At 41.4% G+C, this 14,028-nt stretch overlaps 1 protein-coding gene and 1 long non-coding RNA gene across 5 annotated transcripts in view; both read left to right on the top strand.

Annotated features, from left to right (window-relative positions):
- LOC138798430 (killer cell lectin-like receptor subfamily G member 1) overlaps positions 1 to 14,028 on the top strand; it is an 85,877-nt gene that overhangs the window by 52,812 nt on the left and 19,037 nt on the right. For 3 of the 4 annotated variants that reach the window (XR_011364077.1, XR_011364076.1, XR_011364078.1), the window contains one exon: positions 12,376 to 12,491. Coding sequence is in view for 1 of the 4 variants with exons in the window: in XM_069978885.1 (XP_069834986.1) it covers positions 12,376 to 12,491; positions 13,179 to 13,299 (237 nt within the window). In the remaining 3 variants the exon portion in view is untranslated. Of the gene's footprint in view, positions 1 to 12,375; positions 12,492 to 13,178; positions 13,632 to 14,028 lie in introns of those variants that run through there. The other variant, XM_069978885.1, reaches the window with a different exon arrangement.
- LOC138798428 (uncharacterized) lies at positions 9,477 to 11,084 on the top strand. The gene is made up of 3 exons (XR_011364075.1): positions 9,477 to 9,659; positions 10,829 to 10,921; positions 10,990 to 11,084. It is a non-coding gene; the product is annotated as an uncharacterized lncRNA (long non-coding RNA).

The following is a 14,028-nucleotide window of genomic DNA, read 5'->3' as shown; positions in this document are numbered from 1 at the left end:
CCATTTTCCCCAGAGTTGTGATGGGAAAATGCCCTTCCCGGCTGATGAATTGTGCACTCAGCCAATCAGCAACTGGAGCGGTGTCCCACAGGACCGAAATATAGCCTTGCATGAGCCTCCTTAAATGTCTGAAACTCCAGCTCTCTCAGACATCCGTTCAATTAAAATCCACTGGCAAGCCTGGCAGAATAGCCTTAGCCAATCATAACAAAGTCTTCCCTTGGAGATTCTACAGATATCTAACTTGTCACCTATGCACGCCATTGGGCATTGTTTACCCAATCACAGTTGATCCTGTAAAGATGAGAATGACTGGAGAAGAGGGAATCTAGAACAAGAATAAACCAAATGTTAACATCCCCATGGAATAAATCAGTTCAGCATATCATTAAATGAATATATATTTAGCAGATAAACCATGCGACCAATAATAAAAAGGAAAGGGAATGGGACAATACCATGAGGGGCCAATGCTGAGTTTGCCTTGGCCCCAAATCATGGTATCACACCCATCACCCGACCAAACTTAAATAGCTAAAGTCTTAATCAATTAATAAGATAGACACCATATTGTGGAAGAAATAAGGCTGTGTATTTTATAATACTGGGGTTATAATAAGGGGTTAAAAACACTGACCGATAAAACATATATATCAACATTTCATAGCTAATCAAATTTACCTATCAGTTAAATCCTTCACCCAGCCTAGGCTGGTGACTTCCCCACAACCTGAGAAGATACATACCAGCCAATATTTTAGCTATAGCCGACCGACTTAAGTCCTGTTCATGAAGATCACATAGAAGGAAAAAGCTAAAACAATATCAGACTCAAAATGCCATTCCTTCTAGTTATTGCAGAAAGCTGACCCTCTAGACTCCGAGTCTAAAAGGTCTAAAGACTTCATAGGGATGCCTGCATTCAATCCAAAATAAGGTTCCATAGAAACTAGGGACAAGGCTCGAGTCTGATCGTTCAGCATTTGAATACCGATTGTATGCATCCATAAGGCTGCCTGGATCCATGCTTTCCAGGAACCCCTAGGGCTTCATCCAACGTCTTCAGCCACCTGTATTTAAATCCAAAACGATCGGACTTGAGCATGCTTGGATCGTACTCATCTCTACCCCCTTCCTTTTCTGCTTGTAGGGCCAACCTGAAAAACCTGTCCCAATGGGAGTGCTACAAAGAGCAATAAAAGTCTCTTTACTAGCTATATATTTAGCTGTAATCCAGATAGAATCTGTAAACATCTAAGAGTCAAGAAATGTAGAACTTCAACCACAACCACTAGAAATAAATGGCCAATTTACAGTGAATGGCACACCTTTATTATCGGTATGTAACAACAATCTCTAATTCTGAAACCATTCCTTCCAAAATAACTAATGACACCACAACAGGAAAGAGTTCTTACAGAACAAAATTCTTCAAGACCCCCTTCTCTTTCCACACATCACACCATGGCTGACCAGTGGAAAAAAAACATATCCAATTTGTCAGTGGACCCTAGGTCTCAACCCACCCACTGTCCCTACCTACTTGCCTCAGTCGGCCCTAAGCAGCCGCGGACAACCACAAAGGCGTTCCCTATACTGTGTATGTTGAACACGAAACAGGACAGACAGACAAACATAATAAAGAATGGTAAGCAAGCCAAGTCAGAACCACACGGGCAACGCAGTACAAAATCAGCAATACAATCGAATAGTCAAAAGGTCAAGCGGGAGGTCAAATAACAAGGCAAACAGTCAGCGGGAATTAGGAAGGGGTTCGCAGGAATAGACACAGGGGAATTGGGACCAGGGTATTAACCTAATAGCCAGCGATCAGGAAATGACCGCTGGCTCTTTAAATACAGGACCAGGAGCCTGGACCAGAACGTGATTGGTCTGGACTCCTGAGTCCTGATCTCAGACACATGTGGAGGCTGCAAGCCGAGTGGCAGGAACTTCTGTCACTCAGCCTGAGCCAATTCCTTCTCAGCTGAGTACTATTCTGCTCAGCTGAGCGGCTGCACGTGACTGGAGCCCGCGGCCTCGCTGGTAACCAGGGATGCCGTTGGGTCTCCATGACGTAACCCGGCCCTGGCTGGGAAGACGGCGCTGTGCTCCAGCCATGATGGACGTCGCTGGAGCGCGGTCAGGTAAGTTCCTGACACAATTACACCTAAAATATATTTGCACCTAAGCGTAATACTAACAAAAAAATCTTTCCACAGCAACAAATTATCTTTCATCAATCTAAGTATTCTAATATGAGAAAAACGGGATTCCATTAAAAAAATCTGGAAAATATACAACCAATTGGTATTATTCTTGACCCAAAAACAAACAAGCTCAATAACAATTGAAGTTCCTTTAATGTAGTTTTCTTCACAGACAAAATATTATCAAGAGAAGCCAAAAACCTAACTCATTTCTCTTCTGGTAAACGAAACTCTTTTAGTTCAGCATCTATTAAAATACCTAAAAACTCAATTCCCAAAGAAATACCATTTTCTTTATCACTAAAGGAACATCAAGGCTTCATGCACACGGAGCAAAACTGGCAGAATTCTGCGGCAGAGAAATCCGCCAGCCTCCCTGTCATAATGACAGTCTATGAGAGGCTTACGCGCCTCCTCTTTCACCGTCTCTCCACGCTGAAGAATGAACATGTTCATTCTTCAGCGCAGAGAGAGAAGGCACGTGACTGTCATTATGGCAGGGAGGCTGAGGGTATTCTCTGCCGCGGAATTCTGCCAGTTGAAATCTGTTTCTATTTTCTAACTGTAATTTTTTCAATTATATATTTTGTACATATTGCCTGGACTGTTCTTAACAGCATTTAGTGACATGCTTTACAGCAAGATGATGTACAAAGAAGACAATTGACAGACTCTGTCCCTTTAAGATGAATGTGAACCATTACTGAGCACGCTCTGTGACCTGTGAAGAGGTCATTCCACATGTAGCTGCTGTTGTCTCCTCTATCTACTGGTGTCACATGTCACTGCAATGCTGTTACAGATCACTTTACAGCAGCACTTTAAAGAAGCAGTTCATAAAAAATTATTATTGCCCCCCCCCCCCCCCCCCCCGGTAGGTACTGGCACGTATACTCACCGCAGCTGATCAGTGTCCCGCGGTGACGTTCAAATCCGGCGAGCGCTCACGCCCGCCTCTGCCGTGACTCCTCTTCTTTGTCCTGTGATTATACGCCGGACCTCACATCCTTCAATGCATTCTGTATGGAAGCATGTGACTTCACTGCAGAGGCTGAAGCAAGCCGCGGGACCGAAGCTAAGACGCGCCATGGGACACCGATCAGCTGCGGAGAGTATACGTGTCAGCGCCTACCGGGGGGGGGGGGGGCAATAATATTTTTTTGTGAACTGTTTCTTTAAGGATTTTTTCTCTGAGTAAGATGGATCCAGCAATATTGATGTGGGTCGTTTTTTAGGCACAATTCCAAGTGGGGAGATCCAAAAATCTGGAAAACGTGAAAGAAAATGGACCCGCCACCCTAACATCATTTCGGGACAAAAAAATTACCCTCAGAAAAAAACCTTAATAAGCATTACTGCCATCTCCCTGTTTGGGTAGAGATTTATCCATGGAACCACGCCTTCCCAATTCACTGGAGTGCACGCTTGTAAAAAATGTCTCATGATCATCCGAGGAGTAAAGCAAATGTGCCAATTTTAACACATCTAAACCCAGCGCAAAATACTTATAACAACAATTAGCCATTTGCACTGACTCTCATTTTATGCACAACACACTCTTTAATTAAAAAATAGGATGGATTAGCAGTAGATGGCATCCTGGGGGAAAAAAAAAAAGATTTATGTGGAAACACCAGTGTAATCCACAAGACCACTTTCTTCATACCCCATTTAATATTTGGTTGTAACCAGGCTGTGCTGTCCTGCTCTGTGGTGATTCTGTCCATTACGGAGGCATATGACCCTAACCTTCTGTGTACACCACTTAGCCTGTATTTTTCTATGGAGGACGCAGAAGGTGAGGCATGGTCACATCCCGGCCATCTTAAGGACGGAATCTCCACAGAGCAGGACAGCACAGTCTGGAGGAGGGGAGTCTGATTTTAGCTCTTTGAGGTGCACAGGGAGCAGCTGTCAGGGCTGTCAGTACACTTACCAATAGTTTACACTGAACAATATTACTATAATGTGGCCAATCCTATATGTCTGTGTGACAGTAATGGATAAAGGGGTACTCTGGAGAAATACATTTGTTTTCAAGTCAACTGATATAAGAAAATTATAGAGATTTGTAAATTACTTCTATTAAAAAAAAAAAATCTCCAGTCTTCCAGTACTTATCCCCTGCTGTATGCCCTGCAGGAAGTGTTGTATTGTTTCCAGTCTGATTTGGTACTCTCTGCTGCCACCTCTGTCCATGACAGGAACTGTCTAGAGCAGGTAAATATAAACTTTATTATTTTTAAAAATGGCAACATACAAAAAGAAAAATCAGCTCACCCAAATGTCCTTATTCAGTGTGTGTCAACCCTCGGTGGAGCACGGATGAAGATGGGCCGACTCCCATCCAAAACCAATAGACCAAAAGCATGCAATTGCAAGAGATAATCCAGCTCCAGCCAGTGCGATAAAAATCCAAAATTTATTCACATGTAGAAAAAATACATAAATTTAAAAGACATGGACGTCCATACATGAAAACACCGACGCGTTTCAGAGTCTAAGCTCCTTAGTCATGGCTGACTTTCACTGAGTGAATGCTACTATATATATCCATTGATCATGATAGCACCTGGGGCTTGGTACCGCCCAAAAATGGGTTGTACCAAAGCCTCATCACAAAGCAGACTATGTGGCATGAATGGCAACACATATAAATAAGAAAATGAACAGAAAAAGGAAAAGAACAAGAACAAGACATAGCATAATAATAATAGAAAATTGACATTCCAGTACGTTAATAAATATAAGCGAGATCATTTTTCATATTAAGGCCTCTGGGGTTGCGGGTGTCCAGCTCCAGTATCCAAAACGCCTCTCTCAGATGAAGCTGCCTAGTCCAGTCTCCACCTCTTACAGGAAATTGTACCTTTTCTATGCCACATACCATAAGGGAGGAAATGTCCCCTGAATGGCAATTCACGAAATGTTTGGTGAGACCGGAGAAAGATCTATTTGAGAGGAGTCTGGAGGCCGCAGAGACATCCGAGATGTGTTCAGCGAGGCGTTTTTTCAACTTTCTAGAAGTACATCCCACGTATTGTAAAGAACACTTGGTGCATTCTGCAAGGTAAATAACATATTTAGTATCACAGTTAATAAAAGATTTTATGTTAAATTTCTTGCCATTAGCTGTAGATCTAAATGTCCTAGATTTCGGAATGACTTTACATACAGAGCATCTGCTAGATGCACAGGGGAAACAACCTTTAATGGATAACCATGTATCCTGATGTGTATCTGAAAGGACACTAGGGGACAGAACATTTGCTAAGGTCTTGCCACGTTTGGCTACACATTTTATGCCCCCAGACAATATAGAAGTGCAGTCCTGATCACTCATAAGAACCGGTAAGTGTTTATGAATAATATTACTGATGTTATGGAACTGAGCACTGAAAGGGGTAGAGAACACTAAAGGGCCTGTGAATTCCAATGTCTTTTCCCCTGATTGTTCGCGTGCAGATCTATCCTGTAAGTGATAGTCCCTACTGTGAGATTCTGCAATAGCCCGAGCTCTACATATGATACCTTCTTTGTAACCTCGGTTTTTCAATCTCATATGTAAATTTCTAGTGACCGTTTGGTAGGCAGTATCTGAAGAGCACGCACGGCGAGCTCGAATAAATTCGCCAATGGGCAAATTGCGTGAAACATGTGGCGGATGACCACTAGATGCGTGAAGGATTCCGTTGCCCGAAGATGGTTTGCGGAATAAGGATGTGGAAATACCTGTTTCATTAGCTGTAAATAATACATCCAAAAAGGAAATGCGACTTGAATCATGTTCAATGGTAAACCGTAAGTTAAAACAATTATCGTTCAAATATTTATGAAAATCATGAACATTGGCCACACCCCCTTGCCACACTAAGCCTAGGAAGACCAGAAAATATCGTAAGTACTACAATCCTGGCAACCGTCCTAATACTAGGTCTGCTACTGAAAATCCGACAACATCGGATGTGGCTTTGGCTTCAAAAAACGGACAAGGAGACACAGAGCTGGCAGGAAACACCACAAAAGGAGGAAAGAGCCAACCGAGGAAAAACAGGTACTGAATGCATGTTCCACATCTGATGCAATGGACGTATATAACCTCTCTGCCTGTATCCTATCCAAACCACAACTCAGTGTATTGTCAAAGGGACTGAATTTTGTGCCCAATGCGGTTTTTGATATTCATCAGACACTAAGAGATGTTAACAAATTTGTACGTCTTCTAACAGTCAAGAGACATTTTTTTCATTCATCAGACATACCAGAGAATGATCATGTTCCTATTATTAAGCAGGATCTGAATCCCAGAGGTTCCGGCTTTATTCCATTGGACTTAAGCTTTCAGGAACAGACCACGGTGAAGTTACTCACAGACCTCCAGTCCATTACTACTGAAGAGGAACAGCAGGTGAGCACTACGTCTAATCGCCTGAGGATTCCTAATACTAACTTTTACCCCATTCAATCCCGTGCGGATGGCATGGATTTGTTCCAACAAAGAGTGGAGGCTGACTTACGGGAGCTACAAACTCAGGCTAGAATTGATGCAGATAACCTATCTCCCAGTGAACGTAAGGGTTTATATGATCTCAGTCACAATTCACACATAGTGATTCGTGACTCGGACAAGGGAGGATCTGTGGTCATATTGGATCGTATGCTATATGAGCGTGAAATTTTACATATGTTATCTGATATACGTACATATAGACCTGTATCTTATAATCCGACTAATATCGTTAGAGACAAACTTAAGAGTATACTATTGATGGGTTTAAAGATGCAGGTCTTAAGTCAGAAACAACATGATTACCTTTTGGTAGAACATCCCCTCACTCCTGTGTTCCATGCATTACCCAAGGTTCACAAGGGTATTTTTCCACCCCCCTTACGTCCTATCATTTCTGGGGTAGGATCCTTATGTGAGCGGTTATGTTCATGGCTTGATAACCTTTTGCAACCTCTGGTGTCACGTATACCTGGATACATCAGAGACAGCAAGTCTCTTTTGGCTGTGGCTGATCGTATCCCATGGCATGAATCATGTGTATGGATGTCATGTGACGTATCTGCATTGTACACATGCATTCCTCACCACCTAGCTTTACTATCACTATCTTTCCATTTAAACAAGTACAGCAATTATGCAGAGCCAATAAAACAATACATGCTGGTGGTTACGGAATTTTTGTTGAAACATAATTTCTTTTCATTCAAGTCATGTTATTATTTTCAGATTGAAGGTTGCCCAATGGGATCTAAATGTTCACCATCCATCGCTAATTTGTACATGGCCCACTGGGAGGAGACTTGTCTATATGCCTGCCATAATCCATTTCTGGATTGTATCCTTTGGTATGGCAGGTATATAGACGACCTCCTCCTAGTGTGGCAAGGGGGTGTGGCCAATGTTCATGATTTTCATAAATATTTGAACGATAATTGTTTTAACTTACGGTTTACCATTGAACATGATTCAAGTCGCATTTCCTTTTTGGATGTATTATTTACAGCTAATGAAACAGGTATTTCCACATCCTTATTCCGCAAACCATCTTCGGGCAACGGAATCCTTCACGCATCTAGTGGTCATCCGCCACATGTTTCACGCAATTTGCCCATTGGCGAATTTATTCGAGCTCGCCGTGCGTGCTCTTCAGATACTGCCTACCAAACGGTCACTAGAAATTTACATATGAGATTGAAAAACCGAGGTTACAAAGAAGGTATCATATGTAGAGCTCGGGCTATTGCAGAATCTCACAGTAGGGACTATCACTTACAGGATAGATCTGCACGCGAACAATCAGGGGAAAAGACATTGGAATCCACAGGCCCTTTAGTGTTCTCTACCCCTTTCAGTGCTCAGTTCCATAACATCAGTAATATTATTCATAAACACTTACCGGTTCTTATGAGTGATCAGGACTGCACTTCTATATTGTCTGGGGGCATAAAATGTGTAGCCAAACGTGGCAAGACCTTAGCAAATGTTCTGTCCCCTAGTGTCCTTTCAGATACACATCAGGATACATGGTTATCCATTAAAGGTTGTTTCCCCTGTGCATCTAGTAGATGCTCTGTATGTAAAGTCATTCCGAAATCTAGGATATTTAGATCTACAGCTAATGGCAAGAAATTTAACATAAAATCTTTTATTAACTGTGATACTAAATATGTTATTTACCTTGCAGAATGCACCAAGTGTTCTTTACAATACGTGGGATGTACTTCTAGAAAGTTGAAAAAACGCCTCGCTGAACACATCTCGGATGTCTCTGCGGCCTCCAGACTCCTCTCAAATAGATCTTTCTCCGGTCTCACCAAACATTTCGTGAATTGCCATTCTGGGGACATTTCCTCCCTTATGGTATGTGGCATAGAAAAGGTACAATTTCCTGTAAGAGGTGGAGACTGGACTAGGCAGCTTCATCTGAGAGAGGCGTTTTGGATACTGGAGCTGGACACCCGCAACCCCAGAGGCCTTAATATGAAAAATGATCTCGCTTATATTTATTAACGTACTGGAATGTCAATTTTCTATTATTATTATGCTATGTCTTGTTCTTGTTCTTTTCCTTTTTCTGTTCATTTTCTTATTTATATGTGTTGCCATTCATGCCACATAGTCTGCTTTGTGATGAGGCTTTGGTACAACCCATTTTTGGGCGGTACCAAGCCCCAGGTGCTATCATGATCAATGGATATATATAGTAGCATTCACTCAGTGAAAGTCAGCCATGACTAAGGAGCTTAGACTCTGAAACGCGTCGGTGTTTTCATGTATGGACGTCCATGTCTTTTAAATTTATGTATTTTTTCTACATGTGAATAAATTTTGGATTTTTATCGCACTGGCTGGAGCTGGATTATCTCTTGCAATTGCATGCTTTTGGTCTCTTTATTATTTTTACCCTGTCATCAGCACCATTATATGTAGCAATTTGCAGTCAGCGGACAATGATTTTTAAACATCAACGATCAGCTGATAATTGGTTCTTCTGATGATCATTTTCTTCGGCCTGATTCGGCAGATTATCGCTCCGTGTTATAGAGCCGTCATCCTTGGGTCAGCCAACCACAGTAGAGATCACCTTAGATGTGCCCCTGCTGTACTACTCAGCCCCCCCCCCCCCTATTATAGGATTTCCACCCATAAAATGTCCATTCCTTAGTAAATGTGAAATATTAAACATTTTGGACAATCTATTGATTTTACATTTCTAACATTTAAACCCATATAAATCATTGTAACCTGCAGACTTCCCTGCTGTGTACGGACGGACTGTGGTTACTGACCACTGCTCTCATTTCCTGATCTGTAACATAATGTAACTGTGAGACCATAGACAGGATGAGTAGCATTGTGACCAACAAACCCCAGGAGCTGCACTCCAAAAGCTGAATAATAAGAATTATATTACACGACTGAACACATGAAGAAAGCAGGTAAGAATTATGTAAAGTAACGGAATTATTGAATCATATAAACCGTGAAAAAAATCATATAAGAATCTAAATTAGTTGGTCTACATATGGGATTTTTAAATAAAACTTAAAATTATTATAGTGATTGAAAAAGCCCTATACTGTAATCCTGTTTCTTTCTCCTACTTCTACTTCTCCTTCTCCTGATTTTCTGCAAATAACACAGCCAGAACCACTTTGTGTTTCAAAACTCTCGACAGTGACAGGTGTGCTAAGTATTCTTGGATTCGATTGGATTTGCCTTCTTTAAGAAATTTTTGTTTAGGCCAATTTCACGTAATGGATCCGCAGGGGATTTTACGCTGCATATTCACAGCAAAATACGCTGTGGATCCTATGCCTTTTAATAAGAATACATACTTGCAGTCGGATTTACATCCCGCTGTGAGTATGTACATGACAGCGGCATTAACCCCCGCGGCCTGGGAGCATACTGTACCTGCTCTATGCTCCAGCTGCGGCAGGGCAGCGCACTGATTGGCTGACACCGGGAGATGCCGGTAGCCCCGGAAGCAAGCCAGAGCGTGCAGCAGGTACAGTATGTTCCCAGGCCGCGGGGGTTAATGGCACTGAGTTTAACATACGCGCAGCGGGATTACAATCCTGGCCTGACCAGAATCATGGATCACCCCTTACCTTGCATGATGGGGCATGATGGGGGAAGGAGGGGTATGGCGATCCGGCCACTAGACTACCAGGTATAGCCTTTTATATCCATTAAAATGCCATTGTCACTTTTGACAGTCACATTTAAATGGTTGATTAGCTGGGTGTGTCAATCGGACTGTGCTGGCTATTAGCCATGATCACTGGCTGCTGATAGCAGCCGAGAGCAGCCTGGGTCAGAGCCATGACGTATGGCTATGTCATGGGCCGGGAAGGGGTTAAAGGGACGCTCTTTTCCTGCTCTATGTACTTTTTCCTGGAAATGGACATCTAGTTTAAATTGATTCACATTCTGGAGAATTTTACATTTTTGGGAAAACTACAAAATGTGACTTTCTTGCCAAAATAATTAGGGTGAATGGTTTAAAGATTTTAATAATGCATAATGATAATATTTATTATTCAGATGACACCGAAGATATCTGTTTATAATGCACTTGTCTCATTCCTTATACTGCTCACAGGTAACACAGAGTCCTGGACTCCTTCCTGGAAAGCTGTGATTATTACTGTCCTCCTAGGAGCCAATATTGTATTCATCCGCATTATTGAAGCATGTAAGTACAGACTCTCACAGTCTACAAGGGTCTGACCACTGTGTGTAATTATGTTTTTATTTTTCCAGTTTATAGACAACTTTGGGAGCTTTCTGATGCTGAGCGCTCTACAATGAGGAAGGAGCTCTGTGTGAGGAGCACTGACATGTCTGGAGGTGAGTACAAGGAGATCTCTGACCCATCATCTTTCTCCTCTCCTCATCACAAGGAAACAGATGAATAAAAGTTTTTACATCTTTACATTAGAAAACGATAATATAAACTCTCTAAGACTATTTGGGGCTGTCTATATTACTATATGCCCACCTTTCTCCACTATGTTGCTGAAGTGAGAACATAACCTAAAAGTTACTAGTAAGCATCGGGAAGTTCACACATTTTTGGGCCAAAAAATTGCTTAAGAAATAGGCAAAAAAAAATATCAATTGAACCGTATAGTGAGAAGGCCTTTTGTTCCCAAATATATTAATGTTACTGAGGCTATGGTCACACACTATATTGTATAATAATAATAATAATAATAATAATAATAATATATTGTAGTATAATAATAATAATAATAATAATAATAATAATGATAGGGATGTAGTAAGAAGATCCCCTGAGAGGGATGTCCTGAACAGATCTAAGTCCACCTGTCTTATCTTGGTAGGACAGAAAAAAATACAGTAGGTGGAGTTTGGGGGCTCTTCTTATAGTACGCTGTAATTATTATTATTATTATTATTATTATTATTATTATTATTATCTTTATCTGACCTATCAGTCTGCAGGGCGGAGACATTATTATTGTGCCGCTGATAGGATGTAAGGGAAGCTTTTTATTTAAATGTAAATGTGTTTTCCCTTACTCCTCTCAGCAGCACAAGGCTCCTCTGTAAGTTCAGTGTGGATAATTCGCAATTTACTGAATAGATACATTAAGGGTACAAAATAATCCTCACACTTATGTATAGTAATACTAAATGCCATGTACTCTGCCTCAGGCTATATCACTGCTTTAACAGCCAATGTCTTCAGTTGTTTTTTTTTTTGCTAGAACCTTCTATCTGATACAGTGTATGGTTTCTGTAAGCGGCCAGGAAAGTCAACCTGGAGAACGTTCCAGGGGCAACAAGTCACCTGTTAATTATTTTATAATGTCAGATAGCTGCTCCTCATCAATAAAGCAAAGAAAATGTGTCAAGTTATATTTTTAGGTTGTCGCCTGTGTCCTCCTGTTTGGCTGCTCCATGGAGATCAGTGTTATTACTTCTCAGATGTAACAGAGAGAAGATGGGAGCCGAGTCGGGATCAGTGTAAGATGATGGGATCTGATCTACTGGTAATAAAGGACAAGGATCAGCAGGTATGGGCACAGAGTATAAGGATATTATAGAGAACCAGCCCCAGGCTGCTGTATCTACATAACTATGTATATATCTAATAGGATGAATGTTCTTTACATATTACAGGAGTTTATACAGAGAATGCTCAGCAAGCATGGGGGAGGTGAATTACATTGGATAGGACTTCACCCTGATGGAGATGGCTGGAGATGGGTGGATGGAGAACAATATAACAGCAGCCTGTAAGTGACTCCTCTCACTAATTTAAGGGGGTGATCTGCTAACCTCTCTCTGCTCCCCCAGTGCTTTTAGCTCAATAACATTCAGTATCTAACCCTGCAGCTTCTGGGCGATGCAGGGGTCCTGCCTCATGACACCGAGGAGACAGCAGAGGAGTCCGGATAGAGCTGTCATTGTGACCCAGATGTATCCAACAGACTGACACCAAAACTGGTGTTACCCGTAGCAACCAGCCCAGCTTTCTTTAATAAACTCTGAAAGCTGAGCTGCGATTGGTTGCTATGGGTAACACCAGGTAGTTCTGGTTTAAGGCTAAGTTCACACATAGTATTATTTCAATAAACAATGGGCCTAGTTGTCAATTTGCAAGCATGGCCGTTATTCCATTGATTGTAAAGGGATCCAAGCCAGAGTGTATACACATAGCGGGAGATTTATCCAAACATGGTGTAAAGTGAGACTGGCTTAGTTGCCCCTAGCAACCAATCAGATTCCATATCTCATCCCTCACAGACTCTATGGAAAATGAAAGGTGGAATCTGATTGGTTGCTAGGGGCAACTGAGCCAGTTTCACTTTACACCATGTTTTATAAATCTCCCCCATAGTACACACTCTGGCTGGGATTCCTGCAGAAAAAACGGACATGTCCCCTCATCACCTCCTCTCCTTTTATTCTCTTTTCCTCAGGTTCAGTATAACAGAACTATCACCAGGACGCTGCGGATCAGTGAAAACATCTGATTATTATGGAAGCCACTGCAACTCTACAAGAAGATGGATGTGTCTGCGGAAAGCTGTGAGGATGTGACCAAATTACCAAGATACGGCGTATATTGTCACAGATTACTGCAACGTTTAGTGATATATAAGCCCTATATTGTCTGACTGTATAATATGTATATACAGTATATATATATATATATATATATATATATATATATATATATACACACACACACTATCTCTGTGGCCTTCTCCGCTGTGATCACCTCATACTGAACAAAATAAATAACTCCCTTTTTTTTAAAGAAATTTGCAAAAAAATAATCCTGCACCTGTAGTACATCTGTAGAATGATTGTGTTAGATGATGGTGTGCAGCCAGATAGAGACTGATGATCGAGTGTGGAGTTGATCAGCAATTCTATGGATGTATATATATTTTTTCTGGTGTTCGCCGTTTGGATTAACAACATAATAGTTTTTTAGCATAGATTCTTACTAATGTAACAATTCCAATGGTGTATGTTTTTTTTTTATCACTTTTTGGGAATAATGTAGGGCTTTATTGGAAAAGGTACATTTTTAGGGTAGCTTCCCACGTACCGTACAGCGGATTTGATATAAATAACTGAACACAGCCTGAAATCTGCAACATCAAATCTGCTGCAAATCTGCTGCGATTCCTGTTCTTGTGAACGCACCCTTAGGCCACGTTCACACAAAGTAAGTTTTGAATTCATGTGGAGTGCAGAGGGAATTCTGGCTGGAGTGTATACACTCCGGAGTGTATACCTAGTGTATACGTAGCGTCCACA

Source organism: Dendropsophus ebraccatus, chromosome 8 (assembly GCF_027789765.1).
Source record: "Dendropsophus ebraccatus isolate aDenEbr1 chromosome 8, aDenEbr1.pat, whole genome shotgun sequence".
In the NCBI taxonomy this organism is placed as follows: Eukaryota; Metazoa; Chordata; class Amphibia; order Anura; family Hylidae; genus Dendropsophus; species Dendropsophus ebraccatus.
This window is presented reverse-complemented; position numbering and strand designations above follow the sequence as displayed.